The sequence below is a fragment of the Podarcis pityusensis genome, assembly GCF_964106645.2.
Source record: "Podarcis pityusensis genome assembly, chromosome: 3".
Taxonomy (NCBI): domain Eukaryota; kingdom Metazoa; phylum Chordata; class Lepidosauria; order Squamata; family Lacertidae; genus Podarcis; species Podarcis pityusensis.
Window position 1 is genome coordinate 84,971,942 of NC_138026.1, and position 12,639 is coordinate 84,984,580.

The following is a 12,639-nucleotide window of genomic DNA, read 5'->3' on the forward strand; positions in this document are numbered from 1 at the left end:
CCAGCTGCCACTGCACTGCCAGAGCACGATTTCTGTTCTCATCCTGAAGCAAAGTTCTTAACCCGAGGTAATATTTCTGGGTTAGCGGAGTCTGTAACCTGAAGCGTATGTAACCCGAGGTACCACTGTACTGAGCTAAATGGACCAGTGGGTCTGATTCAATGTAAGGCAGCTTCCTCTCTTCATGAGCCATGGCTGCAATGGAAGAATCTGGCTACTTCTGGATCCAGTCCGCCAGCCAGATCCAGTTCCCCAACGCTACTGTAGAGCAGCTTTCCCCAACCCAATGCTCTCCAGCTGTTTTGGAATACAAGTCCCATCAGCCCTGATCAGCAAGGTCAATGGTGAGGAATGGCAGGAGTTGTGGTCCAAAACATCAGGCCACTGTAGACTCTTGTGATTGTTCCAATGGTATAGAAGCCTCCAACCAAGAAGTGGGGCCCTGGCACAAAGTTCGGTACCCAAGCTGCTCCACCATTTCATACCTGCTATACTGCATGAAAACCAGATTCCAGATCTCCACCACTTCAGGGTTGCCCTGATTCACCAGTGCTGCCGCATTCCTACCCCTGCCCACATGGTCATAATGGATTTCTGTGCAGGGTCCACAGGGACCAGTATCGCCCATCTCCCAGAAGTTATCTTTCAACTGAAAAGGAAGCACATGGCTGGGAGGCACACTGGAAAGCAAGAAGAGAACGGCTTATGAACCTAGGGCAATAAAACCATACCATTTTTCTTACCCCAAACTTACACTGCCATTAACTATGTGTTATCATACTGCTCCTCTACAATAGTAGCCCCTTATCAGTAAAAACTAATAAGTAAAAAACAAGTAGTACAGAAAAACGTGGCAAATACTTGGGCCTGGTCATATCTAATGTATGCTGGGATGCATCCAATCTTTGCACATTCTAACATATTTTCTGTACACTCTATCCCACCCCCATGTTACCACTTTGATTGCAAGCCTTTGGTCATTTTTTAAAAAAAAATTGTGCAGTGCTTACTTCATTTTAAGATCAAAACATACAAACTCCCCATCAGGGCAGGTCTAACTGTGACAAAAAATTCAAGTTCTGTACTCAGAATAGATAGATGGAATTTTTGGCAGAGAGGGTGACAAGGTGCCAACAAGGATCCATGCACAGAAAAGATAAAGAATGCCAACTGTGCTTAGCAGAGACCGTAACTGAAGTCCTTGTTAGTTACCAAGCTTTTTGGAGACATTTCCTGCACATTTTCAATAACTTATCCTGTAAAAACTAGAAACCTTTTTTTATGTGTTATTTTGGATGCTGAATTGGACGTCTGCATGCATACCATGTGGTGTAAGGCATGGCTACAAACAGCTTTGGACAACATCCAGATCAGACTTCTAGTACAGTGGTACCTTGGTTCCTGAACAGCTTGGCTCCCGAACAAATCAGCTCCTGAACGCCACAAACCTGGAAGTGTTCTGTTTGCAAACGTTTTTTGGAAGCCGAACATCCATTTCGGCTGTTGGCATTGTTTCTAGGGCCAATCAGTCAATCAGAAGCCATGCCTTGGTTTGCGAACGTTTTGGAATTCGAACAGACTTCCAGAACGGATTGAGTTCAAGAACCAAGGTACCACTGTATTATCTCTTTTGGCATCTTTTTCATTTACTTACCCCAGGCTGAGCCAAATTTCCCTGCTCTCTTCATCTGCACTTAGACTAAGTGAGGCATCTCCTCCGAAATAGGTGACATATAGACGGTCCTTGGGGATTTCATAGACCTGTGTTAGGAGCTCCCATGCCATGCTACAAGCTTCCTCCTGAAGACAAGGAAAGTTGTCAAATGATGGTAAATAACAAGCCAATGTTTGGATAATGAGGAAGTTACTTAATTGCAAGGGGGATGGCTTCTATTTTAGTTTATCTTATTTTCAAGGACAGTGTTGCATAGTATACATAATGATAGATTTGAACCAAGGAAAGAGACCTACTCAGTCCCCTTGGGCAGGCTACCTCACAGGGTACCATACTGCAGTCAACTCCATGTATGATTTTCCAATGAGTTCAGGCTTAAGGATTAAATACAAATACAGGTGACTCCCCACTTGCATGGGGGTTATGTTCCAGGTCCCCACATGCAAAAGTGAAATGTGCATAAGTGGGGAGCACCCTGGAGAGTCCTCTTGGGTTGTGAGGAGACCCTCCCCAGAGCCCAAAGAGGATGCCGAAGAAACCAGAGATGCAGAGGGGCTTTGTTTGTCCTCTTTGGGCCCTAAGGAGGGTCTCCTCACAACCCAAGAGGAATTTTCAGCACTTCTTGGTTCCCGGCGCCGCACGTGAGCGAGGCCACACGTAATTGGGGAGTTGCATGTAGACAGATAACAGACAAACAAGTTCATGAATGGCAGAGGACGACTCAGGAACTTTGTTTTTACTGTGTTCTCTCACATTGTCCAAAGCACTTAGGCTAAAAGTATGAGAAAGAAAAACTTGCTGAATCATGTTTGTAAACACAAACACAAACAAGATTAGTTTAGACAACATGCCATCAGGTTTCTCACAACTGATATTTTAATAGCAGCTGGTAACTTGTGCTCAGAAAAACCAAAGAAGCCTTGCATTTCTATGATGGGGTGTGTGTATTAGCACCTACAAAAGCTTGTTCCCCAGTTACAACAAGAGATTTCCTCCAGCTCCAACGTTTGTAGTGCAAGCATTGGGACTTTGTGGCCCTCCAGATGTTCCGGACTACATCTCCCATCCTCCCCGACCATTGGCGACGCTGCCTGGAGCTCATGGGAACTTAAGAGTTGAACAACATCTGAAGGGCTGCAGGGTTCCCACCACTGTTGTAGCTCAGAACAGCCTCTATCGCTGTTGGTCTGGCCTTGCTTTTGATTGTTTTTGTACTGGAGCCATAGGATAGAATGGAGGAAATTCTGAACAATGGTTTGAAATGAAGAGTGCAAGAATTGCTCTCATCTTGTGGTACCAATATGCAAGAGTGGATAGACTGACGGTGATTAACAGGTCTTATGCTGCCAGCAAGACTAACTAATAATGATGAAAGAAGAAGAACCAGGCTCATTAAGCAGCATATGAGCTCAGACGCACTGGGCTTGTTAGCTTCCCAATTAAAAATGAAATAAAAGCACCATGCTCTGCTCTTGAATCAGTGCAGAGCTGGAAACAGATGCTTTATAATTAGTCACAACCTCCTGCTTCACCATCTCCCATGTTACCTTTCCAAGGTCTAATATCAAACACGCAGCAATAGCATATGGCACCATTTCACCTGCATCTAGACCACTTCATGGTGTGTGGGAGGGGACTTATTTCATATGTGACTGTTCTCCCACATTAAAATGCCCTGTCTGTGGAAAGCTGGGGACAAGGCTAGGTTGGACTAGATGATCCTGAGGGTCCCTTCAAACTCTACAATGTTATGATTCCCCATGCAAGCAGATTGTCCTTTACATAGGGAAACATAAATTCCCCCACTTATTTCAGTCCAGATATCTTATTATTATTACCATATTTATGCAAATATAATGTGCACCTCAATTTTCAAAACCTTGAAACCAAAAAAGTATTTGCTGGTGCCATCAAATCTAATGCGCACCCTAATTTTCATGACGTAATTTGGTCAAAAAAGGTGTGCATTGCATTCAAGTAAAGTTGTTGTTGTTGTTGTTGTTGTTAATATACCGCCCTTCATCAAAAGATCGCAGGGCAGTTCTGCATGTGTAAATCAGTTCTAAAGGCATTGTGGTTTAAAAACAAAACATCACCGCAAAAGTTTGTCTCTACCATACTGCAGCAAATTAAAAATATAAACAGAAACACCTAATGAGTTTTATAATAAAGCATGGCCTCATCTCTTACTTTGAAATAATCACCGAAGGACCAGTTCCCCAGCATTTCAAAGAACGTGTGATGATAAACATCTCGGCCCACATCCTCCAAATCATTGTGCTTCCCACCTGCACGCACACATTTCTGGCTGTTCACCACCCGCCGGTAACTTGCTAGCTCACTCCGGGGATCTGCTGAGCCCAGGAAAATGGGCTTGAACTGGAAAGTGAAGGAGAAACACAAAGCAGTTTTCACATACAACAGATGCTGAAGCTGGGATCCAGGGGAAGGCATGCTATAAAGCTGTAATAGCCTGCTAGTGAACTACTGGGCCCAATTAAATGGCAAGGTTGGCCCTGCTCATGGTGCCTCCATCAAGATCAGACCACAAGGTGGTGACAAAAGGCAGCATCTTTTTGATGGCACAACCTCAGTTCTGGAACTGCCCCCCTGCTAGAGATCTGGTTGCCCTCCCCCAACTGTTTTCTTTCAAGTGAAAACATAAAAGTATCTCCTTCTCCAAGCCTATAGCCAAGAGCTGGTGTGGAGTCGTTATAACTCAATGATTGCTGCAGCAGCACTGTATTTTACTGGTGGATTGTATTTCATTGTATACTGGGTTATTATTGTTGTTAAAATTTCTATACCTCCCTTCAGCCAAGGGTCACATAAAAACACAAAAATATGTAACACAGTAACAAAAACAGTAAACCCCCCCCCCACAAAAACAACATGGATTAATGTTGATTTTATTTGGTTACTGTTACCCACCCACCCTGGGTTTCTCCAAAAGGAAGTAACTTAAGTCTTTGATTTTAAAGGGTGTACTCAAGAGTATGATTTAGTTGGATATGACCCAATATATTGTCTTGATCGAGACAGGAAATGGGCAGAAAGGGGATGTTTTCTCCCAACAAGTGAAAATGGTAGTTTTTCTTAATAAAAACAAATTATTTGACTCCTGGGATACCAATTTAACTGTGACTTACATCACCTGAATTCTTAATATATAGCACAAGCTCAAAATAAATCTTGCTATCAGCTAACACGAGGGGCTTCCTCTTTCATACTGTCAGGATGTGGAGCTACCAAAATGTGTACATCCAGAAAGGCATTCTTGGTGACTGCCCCAGGATTTTAGAAATTCCCTTTTTGAAGCAATAAGCATCTTTTGAAAGTGTTGCAATACATCTTGAATTCTGGAATCCCCTCCCCACAAGGGTGCATCTGGAACGTTCACTATAACTTTTGGCAAATACTAAAGATGCACCTCTTTACCTTGGCCCTTTCACACTTGAGATGTATGTTTTCATGGTCCTCCCTATTCCTGTGACTGCAATTTGTTTTTAATGTTTTTTAATTTAAAATTATTATAACCCTTCCTGGGGCCTGCTGCGATTTTCATTTTCATTTAAATTGCTAGTGGACTGAATGGGAACAATAGACTTTTATGCGTTAACCATCTTATCAATGCCAGGTAAAAGGTAAACGTACCCCTGACCATTAGGTCCAGTCGCAGAAGACTCTGGGGTTGCGGCGCTCATCTCACTCTAGGCCGAGGGAGCCAGCATTTGTCTGCAAACAGCTTCCAGGTCATGTGGCCAGCATGATCGGCAAGCCCTAGGCTCTGTGGTTTTGACCACAGCGCCACCCGCGTCCCCATATCAATGCCAGGACATGTTATCAATTATGTTTCTTTGTGAATGCCCATAACTAATAATCCCTGCCTGTACTTATTTGCACTGCATTTCCTTCCAGCTTCACTGTTTACAATCTCGTTTATGTGTCCCTGCAACTCAGATGTAGCAAACTGCAGTCTATCAAAGCTTATGCAACCATACTTTTCTTACTCTCTTAAGATGCCATAAGACTCTTTGCTGGTTTTGTTGCAAGAGGCGCAAGGCTATCGCTATGGAAATCATTTTAATTTTGCTTTCTTGTCCAAATGAAATATATTGTTTCCCCACTAATAACCTGTGGGATTTGGCCACCGGAAAACATCTACTCAAATACATTAAGCAAAATATTATTTCCATTTCACTTATAGGCACTGCTTTGATTTAAAAACTTCATCAGGGCGATTAAAGTTTTTCATAGAAAGCGTGTAAAGAAGGAATCCCAGACGAGTCCCATGAGGAAGATTCCCAGTGGAAATGCATTGGATTCCCTAAGTTACTTTACTTTATTTTGTTTTGTTTTTATTTCCCCTCAGCTTGAACCTGACACTTTCCCTTCTCTGCCGGAGCTCCTCCTTTTACAGGGCCTTTGCTTCGTCCGGCAGATAAGAGGGAGGGATAGCGGCGGAGTCGACTGGACCTTGAGGAAAAGGAATAACTTGTCCTATCCCAACCGGATCACACGGGGCACGCAAAGCAGCGGTAGGAACCATTCTCTGCAGGGCTGGTTCCTCCGCCGCGCCCTTTTTGAGGACGTACCTGGTTCATGCCCGCGTTCACGAACAACAGCCCGGGATCCCCTCGCGGCCGCACCGGAGCTGACGGCACCACTTGGTGCCCGTGCCGCTCCTTGAAGAACTGGAGGAAAGCCTGGCGCACTCGCGCGGAGGACGGCGAAGCAACAGAACGAATCCCCTGGCAGGAGCTGCAATACCAGCCAGGGGGCACCCGGAGAAGGCGCCTGACCGAGCCCTTGCCTGCTACCGCCGCCGCCATCTTAACTGAGGGCGGAATTACGGGAGTCGTGGCTTCAGGGTTACAATGGCTAGGGCGGATTTGTCTCTGAAGTCCGCCGTTGTAAGAATGCCTTCCTCCCTGCAGAGGATGGTGGGATTGTGACGGACCGGTTGACCACCCTAATAGTTCCTAACCATCGGACTTGGAAGTCCTGGCTTTATAGTTTTTTCTGTCCAGTCCAGCCCAAAGGAGGGGGGGACGTTTGTCTCGTATGCTCCAACAGCAGTGCAAGATTGGTTGAAAACTAAGGGCCATGAAGTGATGTAAAAATCGGGGTTTGGCTTTTGCTGCCCAACTCCCCATGGGACTCTGAGTCCCCTAAGTCCATGATCGGTCAGAGATATTTATTCTATATATCTCAAGTGCCAAAATATATTGGGCAGGTCCCCCTGAAAACTGAGTGACATCAACCGAAGTCTGTGTGAACTTCAAGTTAAAAAAGCCAGGCAGCGCCCGCGGGTCTCAAACCGCTGGAAGCCATTTGGGGATCAAAGCAATGCTTTGGTCGATGGAACCGCTGGGCTGAGCTGGCTCGGGGAAAGAAGGTCGCTTGGAGCATATGAGAAGCTATTTAGGGAGGGGAGCGGCCAGGCAAACACCTAGCCACGTCTGTTTCCTCCAACACCTTCTGTCTGGCGAAGCTGACCCGTAGATCCCTGCTCTGTAAGGCACACCAGCGGTGCAGAGGTTATAAAGTCCCTTTTTAAAAATCATAACCATTTGCAATGGAGCTGCGAGTCCCAGCTGCAAAGAGCTTCACTTTGTAGATATGGTTGAGTTTGGCTGAGTGGGAGGAGACGTTGTTTGCACTGTTAGCCACACCCCTTGCTTCATAGATTCTTGTATGTTTTAGCTGACCATACTCCTCGGGCCAGCTTAGCCTAGCGGTTACTTCGACTCTACATTTGCAGACTCTCTAATTGCTTAACGGCAGTTTGATACCCCGCAGGCGCTGTCTGGTCTTTTTTCAGTCTCTGCAATTTTACTTGATTTTATTTACATATCCAGGCTTCTACACTGTTTGCAATACTACCTGAGCCCAAGAAGGCACCCTTGAAAAATGAGTAACAGCCGCTGAAGTCTGTGTGAACTTCAAGTTCATTACAGTGCTGAATTTGGACCCGGTTTCGAATTCTGGATCAGGTCATGTAGATGAACAAGGAGTGGAAAACACGTGATGCCATTTATCCCTCTACACCCATCCAGTGTGCCCAAAATTACAACAAACAGACTAGGTCACTTATAGTATCTGCATCCCACGTGAAATGTGGCCCATCAAAAAATAAACTCATATATCATTTCAGTGTGCAATCTGTGCAGTTTGGCAATACAGTGCAGTTTGGCAAGTGTAGGGACAACGGGAATTTGCAGGAAATGATGCTGTGTGTCCCCATGCCTTAATGGGAGTGTGATGGATGGGCAAAGTCTTCTTGGGAGAAGGAGAGCATCCTCTCAGTGTAGGTCTTTTAAAAAGTCCTTCGCCTTGGGCAAGACAACGGAAGGTCAAGCACACGGAATCGCTACTCACTAATTGCTGGACTCTGGTGGGATTGCAAAACCTGTAGCGGTTTTGCTATGTAAATATGTTGCCGCAGGTGTAATTTAGAGCTGTTCATTGGCTTAGCTGAGAAGGCTAAAAAGCCAAGCAGCGCCCGCGGGTTTCAAACCGCTGTGAGCGATCGCAGGATCCAAGCTACGCGTTGGTCGATGGAACCGCTGGGCTGAGCTGGCTCGAAGGAAAGCAGCTGCTTGGAGCATTCAAGAGCGTGGGAGGGCGATGCTTTCTCTCCTGTCCCCATCACTGATCAACCAGTACTGTATATACATGTCATGAAATACAGTAATAAATTAAAAAATGAAAATGAAGACGCCACCCTGCAAACAACGAGTCACGTCTCCTCCCCTTCGCAAACCCCCTAGGTCTGTATCCATCCTTTCTCGCTTACGGAGCTGATTTTTATCCTGCCTTTGCTCTGAAAAACTTTAGGGCGCCCCCCCCCTTTTCTTTTTGCAGCAGCTCAGGTGTTGATGGGACACTTTGCAGAAGCAAGACCGCAAAAGCTTCCTCTTTCTTGGATTCAGGCAGAATTGCAGAGAATCGTGTAGAAGTCTGGCTTTGCAAATCTAAGCATGTTAGAAAAACTGTTATAGTGGAAGGGAGTTTAAAAAGCCAGACAGCGCCCGCGGGTCTCAAACCTCTGTAAGCGATTAGGGGATCCATGCAATGCTTTGGTCGATGGAACCGCTGGGCTGAGCTGAGCTGGCTCGAGAGAAGAGGCTCACTTAAGGCATACAAGAAGCTATTCAGGGAGGGGGGCGGCCGGGCCACTTCTCTTTCCTGCAACACCTTCTGGCTGGCGAAGCTGACCCGTAGATGCTGGCATCGAAGCAGAAAGACTGAAGGGCGGCGCCTACGAGTGTGAATAACTCGCTTGGCGTAAGGTTAGCAGACCTTTTAGCACACCAGTGGTGCAGAGGATGTAAAGTACTTTAAAAACCACCATTTCCAATGGAGCTGCGAATGGCAGCTGCAAAGAGCTTCACTTTGCAGATACAGTAATGTCGAGTTTGGCTGAGTGGGTGGAGACTTGGTTCGTTGTTCGCAGTTAGCCACACCCCTTGCTTAATAGCCTCTTGTAGGTTTTAGCTGGTGCTGTTTCTCGAGCTAGCTTAGCCTAGCGGTTACTTCAATCTTGCAGGATTCCTCAATCCTCGGTGGAGGGTTTGATACCCCGCGGGCGCTGTATGGTTTTTTAGTTCTCGCAATTTAACCTGATTCATGAACACCTCCAAGTTTTATTTACATATCCAGGCTTCTACACTGATTGCAATACTACCAGAGCCCAAGAAGGCTCTCTTGAAAAAACAGCGACCAAAGTCTGGGGAAACTTCAAGTTCATTGCAGTGTTGGATTTGGACCCGGTTTCGAATTCTGGCTCAGGTCATGAAGGTGAACAGGGAGTGGAAAACACGTGATGCCAATAATACTAATAATAATAATAATAATAATTTATTACTTATACCCCATCCATCTGGCTGGGCCTCCCCAGCCACTCTGGGTGGCTTCCAACAGAATATTAAAAACACAATAAAACATCCCTCTACATCCATCCGGTGTGCCCAAAATTACTACAAACAAGCTAGGTCACTCAAAACCAATGCTTCCCAGGCGAAATGTGGCAATCAAAAATAAACTCATATATCATTTCAATGTACACTCTGTGCAGCTTGGGGGAAAACAGGTACTGTACCTACAAATAGGTCAGAGGGGTACATATATGGTGTATATTTCTCAGCAAATGGCATGTGTCTAGACAGAGCAGGGGTCAGCAAACTTTTTCAGCAGGGGGCTGCTCCACTGTCCCTCAGACCTTGTGGGGGGCTGGACTATATTTTGGAAAAAAAATAAATGAACAAATTCCTATGCCCCACAAATAACCCAGAGATGCATTTTAAATAAAAGGACACATTCTACTCATGTAAAAACACACCGAATCCTTTATTGCCACAAATAAAGGACAGTAGGGAATGTTTATATTGCATCATCTACATACAAAAGCACTTTCAAGATAGTCTCTATACACCCGCAACAATTTTTATTTACTGTTAATATATGGATAGGTTACAGGAGCTTAAAGGAAGCTAATTGGACCTTGCTGAGGAATACTTAGTAAAAAACGTACAATTTGAAATGCATCTGAAAGCCAATGTATATTGGGAAATGGGTTCATGAGGTTAGTTGAGAGGGCTAAAAAGCCAGGCTGCACCTTCTGGTCTCTAACTGCTGTTTGAGGTAGATGGAACCACTGGTGGCTCTAAAAAAGTTAACTCTTGGTACATACAAAAGGCTATTAAGGAAAAGGATGTGACTGCAGAAACCCCACCATCTCTTTCCCCATAATTTTCTCTCTTACAAAGCTGATGTGGATCCTGGCATAGATCTAGATGGAAAAAAACTTAATTGGCACATGGGTTTGTTTTCGTTGTGACCTGAATGTTACACTTTGCAAGCAAGTCAACTGTTCACAAGGCCTCTGGGCTCTGGATCTGGGTGGGTGGGGCTTTTAGGAGGACATTCAAAGTGGGGTACTTTTACCTGCAAGCCCTGTTAGAAAATGATGGCAGAGAGGGAATAACTCGCCCCGCATTGCTTTAAAGTGCCTTTTAAGAACCCAGAGGTTCAAACTAAATAGAGATTAAAAAAGAAATCCAAAATTTCTAAAAGAGAACAGTGAAGTGATATGCAGCAGTGGTTCTGGGTGAGGGGTGGGGAGCATAGCTGTCAACTTTTACCTTTTCTTGAGAGGAATCCTATTCGGAATAAGGGAATTTCCCTTAAAAAAGGGGAAACGTTGACAGCTATAGTGGGGAGCAACTAATCTTTCCCCTGCTTTTTTTGGAAGTGAGGATCCGTGGTAAATCATTCTCCACCCTCATCTGCTTTTTGATCCCCTGGGGGAAAATAGTGGGGTTTTCTGTAGGTGGAAAAAGCAGGGGGACTGGTGGAAACAACAATACGGACAACAGTCAGCACCAAACAGCCTGCAGGGAAAGGGAAATGAGCTGTGTTGAGCGGCCAGCTCTCCTTTCAGCAGCTGAACTGCTGTAGCTTGAGCTCACATCATACTGCTAGTGCTGGTGTGTATGAATTGCTTTGCTGGTTATTAGGCTGCAGTTCACAAAATAACCCCCCCCCCCCACCCTGGAGTCCAAGGCTGGTGGAACCCCCGGAATCAAATGACATGTGAGAGTAGACAATTCTATGCATGCTTTAAAAACATTCCTTTCCTAGGAAAACGAAGGTGCACAACAAAGAAAGCGAAATCAAGCTACAAGTTGCATCCTCCAGTTAAATAAAGAGGAAATGGTATTACTGGAGTGTAGGGAAACGGGCAATTGCAGCAAAACGATGCTGAGCGTCCTCATGCCCTAATGCAGGCACCCTGCAAACTCGGCCCTCCAACTGTTTTGGGACTACAACTCCCATCATCCCTAGCTAACAGGACCAGTAGTCAGGGATGATGGGAACTGTAGTCCCAAAAACAGCTGGAAGGCGAGTTTGGGGATGCCTGCTAATGGAAGTGTGATGGATGGGCAAAGTCTTATTGGGAGAAGGAGATCATCCTCGTTCAGTGCAGGTCTTTTAAAAAGTCCTTCGCCTTGGGCAAGACAAGGGAAGGTCAAGCACACAGAATCGCTTCTCCCTAATTGTTGGACTCAGGTGGGATTGCAAAACCTGTAGATGATTTGCTATGTAAATACGTTGCCGCAGGTGTAATTTAGAGCTGTTCATCGGGTCAGCTGAGAAGTTTAAAAAGCCAAGCAGTGCCCTTAGGTTTCAAACCGCTGCCTGTGGGCGATTGCAGGATCCAAGCTATGCATTGGTCGATGGAGCCGCTGGGCTAAGCTGGCTCGAGAGAAGAAGGTCTTGGAGCTTACAAGAGGGTGGGAGGGCGATGCTTTCTCTCCTGTCCCCATCAACCAGCTCTGTATATACATGTCGTGAAATACAGTAATAAATTAAAAAATAAAAATGATGACGCCACCCTGCAAACGAGTCACGTCTCCTCCCCTTCGCCAAGCCCCCTAGGTCTGTATCCATCCTTTCTCGCTTACGGAGCTGATTTTTATCCTGCTATTGCTCTGAAAAACTTTAGGGCGCCCCCCCTTTTTTTGCTGCAGCTCGGATGTTCATGGGACACGTTGCAGAAGCAAGACTGCAGAAAACTTTCTTTTTCTTGGGTTCAGGCAGAATTGCAGAGAATCATGTAGAAGTTTGGCTTTGCAAATTTAAGCGTCATTTAGAGAAACTGTTATAGTGGAAGGGAGTTTAAAAAGCCAGGCAGCGCCCGCGGGTCTCAAACCGCTGGAAGCGATTAGGGGATCTAAGCTAATGCTCTGCTCGATGGAACCGCTGGGCTGAGCTGGCTCGAGAAAAGAAAGTCGCTTGGAGTTTACAAGAATCTATTCAGGAAGCGGGGCAGCCGGGCAAACACTGAACCACGTCTGTTTCCTGTAACACCTTCAGTCTGATGAAGCTGACCCGTAGATCCCGCATCTGTCATGCACACCAGCGGTGCAGAGGATGTAAAGTACTTTCAAAAGGAGCTG

General features: G+C 45.5%; 1 protein-coding gene across 2 annotated transcripts in view; it reads right to left on the bottom strand.

Moving 5' to 3' along the window:
* AARS2 (alanyl-tRNA synthetase 2, mitochondrial) overlaps positions 1 to 6,522 on the bottom strand; it is a 38,886-nt gene extending 32,364 nt beyond the window's left edge. Inside the window, exons 1-4 of one of the 2 annotated variants that reach the window (XM_081000122.1) lie at positions 6,271 to 6,522; positions 3,866 to 4,054; positions 1,655 to 1,800; positions 486 to 680 (exon numbers count right to left, since the gene is read on the bottom strand). In XM_081000122.1, the coding sequence (XP_080856248.1) occupies positions 486 to 680; positions 1,655 to 1,800; positions 3,866 to 4,054; positions 6,271 to 6,507 (767 nt within the window). In that variant the 5' untranslated portion in view covers positions 6,508 to 6,522. Of the gene's footprint in view, positions 1 to 485; positions 681 to 1,654; positions 1,801 to 3,865; positions 4,055 to 6,270 lie in introns of those variants that run through there. The other variant, XM_081000123.1, reaches the window with a different exon arrangement.
* Positions 6,523 to 12,639: the final 6,117 nt, after the last annotated feature.